Source organism: Austrofundulus limnaeus, unplaced genomic scaffold, assembly GCF_001266775.1.
Source record: "Austrofundulus limnaeus strain Quisiro unplaced genomic scaffold, Austrofundulus_limnaeus-1.0 Scaffold607, whole genome shotgun sequence".
In the NCBI taxonomy this organism is placed as follows: domain Eukaryota; kingdom Metazoa; phylum Chordata; class Actinopteri; order Cyprinodontiformes; family Rivulidae; genus Austrofundulus; species Austrofundulus limnaeus.
In genome coordinates this window covers 211,345-218,969 of record NW_013953009.1, presented here as the reverse complement: position 1 = coordinate 218,969, position 7,625 = coordinate 211,345, and the positions used below count along the sequence as shown (strand labels likewise).

At 40.8% G+C, this 7,625-nt stretch overlaps 1 protein-coding gene across 1 annotated transcript in view; it reads left to right on the top strand.

Annotated features, from left to right (window-relative positions):
• The window catches only part of utp20 (UTP20 small subunit processome component), a gene marked incomplete in the record, with an annotated part of 32,575 nt that overhangs the window by 11,284 nt on the left and 13,666 nt on the right, over positions 1 to 7,625 (top strand). The window contains 14 exon segments of the mRNA XM_014027005.1: positions 1,148 to 1,356; positions 1,431 to 1,574; positions 1,649 to 1,728; positions 1,801 to 2,033; positions 2,895 to 3,039; positions 4,077 to 4,164; positions 4,246 to 4,389; positions 6,038 to 6,091; positions 6,163 to 6,315; positions 6,386 to 6,541; positions 6,623 to 6,763; positions 6,835 to 6,972; positions 7,056 to 7,195; positions 7,276 to 7,358. Of these exon segments, the coding sequence (XP_013882459.1) occupies positions 1,148 to 1,356; positions 1,431 to 1,574; positions 1,649 to 1,728; positions 1,801 to 2,033; positions 2,895 to 3,039; positions 4,077 to 4,164; positions 4,246 to 4,389; positions 6,038 to 6,091; positions 6,163 to 6,315; positions 6,386 to 6,541; positions 6,623 to 6,763; positions 6,835 to 6,972; positions 7,056 to 7,195; positions 7,276 to 7,358 (1,908 nt within the window).

Here is a 7,625-nt window from a genome sequence, read left to right as displayed (position 1 = left end):
TAAGTGGGAGAACTTGCACAATTGGTGACTGACTAAATACTTATTTTCCCCAATGTGTGTGTGTGTGTGTGTATATTCCATCCTTAATATCTTTAAAACCACAGCAGCTGTTTTAATACTTACACTTCTGATGAAATCTCCCAAAAGTTAGCTTTATTTTGATACTAAGATTTTTAAGTAGAATTTCTAAATTTGGAGATACACTCAGTTACATTTCAGCATGGGATTTAGAGCAAACACATCAAGAAAACCCCTTGAGGCTTAAGAAGTTAAAATAAAAATGTTAAATATTAACAAAAAAATCTGTCTGTTTTTCAATTACCATTTTAATTATAATTTATAACAATATATTGAAAGGTCTTTCATGGCCGTCTTTCTGATCCGTCAAGCTTTAGATTTGAAAATAAAGTAAATTTTAAAGTGCCCACTGTGAGCCACATCCCAAACTGGCTCTAGTATACCTTACATTTTAAGACAGGTGTGCAAGAAATCTAAAATAACCACTTGTGAACCACTTAAAAATTCAATGAGGTGATCAGAATCTGACAGATATAACTTTGTTGACACTGAAATGCTGTGGACTTTCTTATAATAGAGCCTAGAGTTAAAGCACATTTATTTATTTATAAATTAGCTGTCCCATTTTTAGAAATATTTACATGAAGTCTTTATTTTTTGGCAAGAATGTCTTTGATTTTTGCTACAACCATCCATCGCTCTGCTTTGTTGTTGTTCCGGGTTTGTTCCCRCTCTCAGAACTAAACTTGCAAGAAGCACACAGGAAACTACAGATGGCAGTWCTCCTGAGGTTAATAGTGACAGAGTTTGTTCAGTCTGAAGCTAGCAGAGCAATGGACAAGTTCGTGACAAAAAAAAGGCCAAATGAACCGACCAGCAGCCCTGCTATAGAGGACACTGCATAAAAAACTCCTGGCCAAGTCAAATCAGGCAGTTACATTAAGCTTTACAGCTAATAGTGAATAAAAGTAGAGAAAAACATTCTAAAAAGTTTATATTTCTTTACATTTATTGATGTATTTTATTGTCAACTTGCAAGGGGGTCCCCGGCCAGAAGCTAAAGTTGTTTGAGGACCCCCTGTTGTAGACCATTAGAAAACAARCCCTGAGATGTTGTCTGACCTGTCAGGGTCCTGCCTGTCTGCGGTGCAGAAGGTCATCGCTGAGACGGACTTGGCTGCCGTCCTTCCTCTGGGCCACCAGCACAGCCTGCTGAACACCATCAACGTCGTGATCCAAAACCTGGGACACCTGATCCACGACTACCTGCCCAAAGTGCTGCAGACCCTGCTGTGCATCACCGCCTCCGTGTCGGCCTCCTTGGAGCGCAGGGACCAGGTGAGAAGCTGGTTTAAAAAAAAAGATTTTATGGTTTCTGTTTGATAAATCCAACCTGACGTGTGCTCCGACAGCTGCGACCCGGCTGCGTYAGTCCTCTGAAGAACCTGAGGAAGCTGGGTATTCTGAGGATTCTGGACTTCTTCAAAGACTTCGACTCGTACAGCTTCAGCTCAGACGAGATGGAAGCCGTGTTCCTGGCCGTGGTCTGGCCTCAGGTCCGTGCTGCGCTCAGGTTTTGTGTCGCCGCTCCGAGTTCCTCTGCTTTAATTTGAGCTGCTTTGACGTGCAGGTGTGTCGCCTCCCCGTGGAGAGCCCCTACTCCCCCACCCCGCTGCTCAAGCTCCTCCACGTGTGGTGCAAAAACGCCAGGTCAGCATTTCCACCGCTCACGTTAAAGAATAAAAAAAAATCCCGGCTTTGATGTTTTCCTGCTCRTTTCAGGTACTTCCCCCTCCTCGCCAAGCAGAAACCGGACCACCCGGAGTGCGACGTCCTTCTGAACGTCTTCAACCTCCTGTCGGCCAAGAACGCCTCGCCGGCTACGATCGCGGTGGTGATGGACATGACCGAGTCTCTGGCCACGGCGGAGGATTTCATCGCATCGGAAACGGAGGCCGAGGTCGTCGTGAGCGGCTGTGTGTTCCCGCAGCCCGAAGAGACCACCGCCGCTTCAGGTTCGCACAATAACATTCGCTTCGTCACCGCCGGTCAAAGTTAGATCTTTAAATCTGACATGGAAATCTCACATAAATTATTTAAGAAGAAAAATAACCAAATCCATTGCAGTATTGTACAAAGGAGGGACTTATTTAATGATAAAGCACTGTTTGTGTTACATAACGCTATAATTGTTCCACACTTGATTTATTGTATTGAAGTCTGGAATAAAGCATGAAAAATAATTACTAATCCCTTCTTTATTTTACAGAAAAGAGCTGTAAGAATTATCACCAGAAAACATTACAGTCACYCATCAAATATATTATTTTATCAATTGAAATTATTGAAATTTTATGAGTTGGTTGATTATTATATTTTGCAGGTTATGTATAATGCTCATAAAGATGTATCACCTTTAAATATCCAGTTAAATGTTGTTAAGAGAGTAAGTAATTATAATCTTAAGGGGCTAGAGATGTTTTTAAAGCCTAAAATTTGAACGAACTTGAAGGAATAAGACTGTGGAATAATCTGGAAAGTGATTATATAAATACTGACTCAATAAATTTGTTTAAGAGAATTATAAAAGTTAGATTATTGAAGAAATATGAATTTGTATAATGTGCATTCGTAAGAGCTGCTGTTCAAGGAGAAGTTTATTTTTTGTTATTTGACGATTATAATTGTTTGAATTTTTTTTTTTTTTTTTTTGGAAAAAGGGGCAGATGTTAATAAGATTTTTTTCTGCTACCTTTCATTTTATTTGATTTGTATTTTTTGTTGTATAGTATTTGTTTTGTTTTTAAATGAAAATGAATAAATTTACTAAACACTTAAAAAGAAAAACAACAACTCTGCACCTCCTCCTCCTCCAGAACCGCTGACTCAGGGCTCCAGGCTGCTGCTGCCTCACATCTCCACCCTGCTCAGGTACTTCAGCGGAGTCGTGCGCAACACCAGCCGGCTGAGGAAGAAGAAGTTCAAGGYACAGGTGGCTAAAGAACTCAACATCCTCTCCAAGTGAGTGTAACATCATTTAAGACATTTTATAAGTAATGTTTTACTGCTGATTTTACTGTTCCCAAAATGTCATTGTCTTTATTGAATAAAAGTAGCATTCTTAAAAACAAACATTTAGCGCTCGTAGTGGTGGTCACAGTTAAAGCACTAATAGGGGAACTAATTTCCTGATTTGTGCTTTAGGGCTTCTGTTAATTTCTTAATGTTTTAGTGGATTAGCACTTGTTAARTTTATGAGCTAAATCTAAAACTGAGTTCTTTAAATGTTATTGATCAACATTGTTGTCAAGCTGTCAGACATGTTGGTCACTTCTCCACTACATCAGTGGCTTTCTAACTTTTTTCCTTCTGACCCACAAAATAACAGTTGCAGACACTCCTGACCCCAGATATTACTTGTTTATGTAGCAAACATTGCTAATAACTCTGTTAAACATGGGAATAATAACTATAAACAAACAATGACTATGATACTAATTTTTATTCATTTATAATTATTTAAAAAATTGCAATAATCATGATGAAAATATTCCTTTTTGCATTTAAATTGATGTCTGGAAGTCATCTGGGGACCCTCACTTGACGTTTTGTGACCCACAAAGAGGTCCTGACCCCAACTTTGGGAACCACTACATTAGATAAAATATAAAAAGTATCCTGCACACAGAAAATATTGTCTCATGTCGACTCTGAGGAGTGTTCCATGGGTCAGCTGGGCTTTTAGTGCTTTAGAATTAGGGGACATAAATATTAAAGTTAGTGCTTTAGGGTTAATGCAACTAATTTTTAGATTAGTGCTGCCCACCACTGAGCACTCGCTGTGTGTTTTGGACAAATTTCGTCAACCACCACACCAAATTTTAGCTTAACGTGTAAAAATATAACCATGTTTGTGTTTAAGACGGATTATCTGTGGCGGCCATCTTGAGTCTGGTTGATTATGAATCAGTGATTTTAATCTGAAAGTTTCATCACAATCCCTCCTGATATTTTGCTAACAGAGTCAGTTATGTAATCGCCTGCCTGTTCTCTGACAGGGTGAGTCGATTTGTCTGCGACCAGGAGCAGAGCTCGACGCTCATCAGCTTGCTGCTTCCTTACCTCCTGAAAGGCAACAACCCTCAGGTGAGTCTCASTCGTTATTTAAACTCATAAACTCGGTGACGCGAGGGTTTGTGTGTGATTAAAGCCTTGTGTTGGTTTCAGGAGACAGAGATGGACATCCTGGCCACCGTACAGAACCTGCTGCGGCGCTGCGTTCAGCCCGCTGCCTTCCTGCGCCCGCTCAGTAAACTCTTCTCCGTCGTTCACAACAAGCTGCCCAGGAAGGCCCTCGTCGCCGTCTTTCAGGTTCACACTTTTCACTGATTTTAAAATAATAATAATAATWAAGTTAGCGACGAGTGTGCATGAGCACTATAGTGTTATCAGGCAGTTGCTGGAGTGGTCAGCAGTTAGTGAAGGTGAAACGTTAGATTGAATTCTGATGAAACAAAGTGTTTACGTCTGTGATTCATCTGCCAGTTTTTAAACTCTAACTTTTAGTCATTAGAGCGACACAGTGGGGCAGCGGTTAGAGCTGTGTCTCTGCAAGAAAGCCGCTGGTTCGCCTCCTGGCCTGAGGACTTTTAGGGTGGAGTTTACATGTTCTCCCTGTGCAGGTGTGGGTTTTCTCCACAAATGACCTCATCGGTAATGAAATTATTCCTCCATGCAGGTGAGAGGGTGAAGGGTGGTTTGTCTCTGTCCCTAAACTGAGACATGTCCAGAGTGTCCCTCACCTCTCACACTGTGACCTTTACAGAAAGGACAAGTAAAAAAAATGGATGAGATCAGTGTTTTGTTGCCTTTTAGTTGWGTTTATTTAAAGTTTTGCTTGGATGAAAATGGACTCATTAAAGTGATGAAAAGTTAAATTTTCTTAAAACTTCAGTGCACAGGCAAACAACTGTAGGTACTGTGTGCAGTGTGAATGCTTAATGCTGAAAGATTTGTGCTGAAWAGCTCAGAAAAAGCTAAAACCAGCTAAATATAGCAAACAAATAGCTAAAAGGATGATAAAGCTTAGTATTTATACAAGTTGTTGTTGTAGGAGTTTAACCTTTATTTTCTTCTTTTTTGTTGTTTTTGTTATTTGAGGACTAATCTTGTTTAAATTAATTTTTTCGAGACAAGGGTCAGATATAAGATTTATTCTTCTTCTGCTACCTTTTGTTTATGATTTATATTTTTATTGAATATAGAAAATATGTTGGTTTTTTAATAAATGAATGAATAAACTATTACTAAAAAAACTTAGCTGAAATTACAAAAGGAAACCAAGCCTGTTTGCTGAATTAGTTAGTAAGAAGCTGAAATGATCTCAAAAGGTGAATTATGTTGGGAAAAAAAAAACTCAAAATGAAAGGTAGCTGAAATACAGAAAACAGCTGAAATTAGCAGAAATCAGCTTAAAGAAGCATTAAAAGTTGAAAGAAGCACAAAAAGTTTGGAATTAGCAGAACAGCTAGTCAGAATAAGCACTAAAAAAGCAGGAACAAACTAAAATCTGCTGAAAGGAGCTGATTTTAGCTCAAAGAGATAAAAAAAACATAAAAAGTACAGTAAAGATTTATGAACATTTTAAAACCAACCATGTTAAAGACAACTCTGTTTATTTTCAGTGAGGAAAAACAGCAGAAAAAACTAAATATTAAAAACAATATAAGCTGAAAAGTCACAGCTGGAATGTTCTGAAGAAGCGGGACGCTTTGATTTATAAATTGTTTTAAAGCACAAAAATTGCAAAATGAGCTACGAGCCGAGAAGCATACAGAAGAAAAGTGTTCACACTTTTACACAATTTTACGAGGAAGTTTTTTATCTTTGTGATCTTTGAGTGTTTTTAGTCCGAGCTTCATGATTTATAGAGTTTAAATCTGTAACTCTGACAGTGTGTTAAAACTAAGCAAGCAGTGGATAAATGGAGTCGTTTTGAACTGGTCTGTTCTGCCGTCAGACTCTGTCAGATCTGGACCCTTCGCTCTCGTACATCACCGACCTCTCAGCGAAGGTGAGCCTCATCCTGATGAGATCAGAAACGTTTTACAGAACTCTTAAAACTCACAGCTTCAAACCCTCCAGCTGAACGCCTTCGACAGCCGACACCTCGACGAGATCTACTTCGACGTGCGCCTGACCGCCTTCCAAGAGGCCACCAGGCGGGTCCGAGACATGCAGACTCTGGACCTGGATTACATCTACGCTCTGGTTTACAACTGCTTCCACACATACGAGGTACTCGGATCAGCTGTGCTCTGAACTAAAGGCTGCAGCCAGACGTCTCACGTGTTTATCTCTCCAACAGATCGGCGACATGTCGCTGGCAGACAACGCCACGCTGTGTTTGTCGGGGRTCATCGCTCAGGCGGCTGCAGTCGGGGTGGGAGAGCAGATCTACAAGGACGTGATTCTTCAGACMATCCTGGACGCCGTCCACAGAGGACTCCGCAGCAAGACAGAGGTTCACCTCGTCCTCCTYGTTATTTTACAACTAATCAGGACTAAAAACAGAAGCGGTGTTTAATAACCTGTGTGTGTTCAGAGCGTGCAGCATGAATACACCACCATCCTCGCCTGCCTGGTGAAGAACTTCCCCACCAGGAAGGAGTTCAGAGACCTGGTTCAGCTCACCGACTACAAYGACCCCGAGTCCGACTTCTTCGAGCACATGAAGCACATCCAGGTCGGGTTTTTATAAACGTCAGTGTCTGTTGGGCGGGGGCAAAGCCTGACGTGCGTTTTGTCTTTGGTTAGATCCACCGTCGAGGCCGCGCCCTCAGGAAGTTGGCCAAACAGCTGACGGAGGGCACGGTGATGATGTCGCCGCGTACCCTGCACAGCTACATCATGCCGTACGCCCTGACCGCCGTGATGGACCTGAAGATGCTGACGGTGACCCCGCCTTTTCTTGTTTTAGAATGCAGGTTGTTTTTTTTTTTTAATCTTTGAGTTTAAACTTTTCTCTGAACCTGCAGTATGAGAACATGACGTCAGCAGCGGTGGAGGTGGTGGGCGCAGTGTGTCGCAGGCTGACCTGGTCCAGGTACCTCTACTATCTGAAACACTTCGTCCACATCCTGCAGACGTCGCAGACTGAACAGAAGCTGGCCGTCAGGTTCGTGACTGCCTTAAACKTTTACTTTGATCTTATTAAACCTGATGCTAACTCCTCTGTCGTCGGKTTTTTTCTACCAGTTTGCTCGTTTCTGTGTTGGAGGCTTTCCGCTTCGACCATCAGACCCTCAGCAGAGAAATGGAAGCTGCTAAAGCCAGAGAAGGTGAAACAGCTCAAATTCTTTTTTTTATCATCCAGTCTTTTCATCGTTAAAACCAGAGTTGTAAAGTAACTAAGTACAAATACTTTGTTACTGTACTTAAGTAGAATTTTTGGTTATCTGTACTTTACTTGAGTAATTATTTTTCAGCGTACTTTTTACTTTTACTCATTACATTTTTACTTTCTACTCACTACATTTTTAAAAAGGTAAGAAGTAGAAAGTTGTTTTTCCCATTTTATTCCACGTTACTATTTAAAAACAAGATAC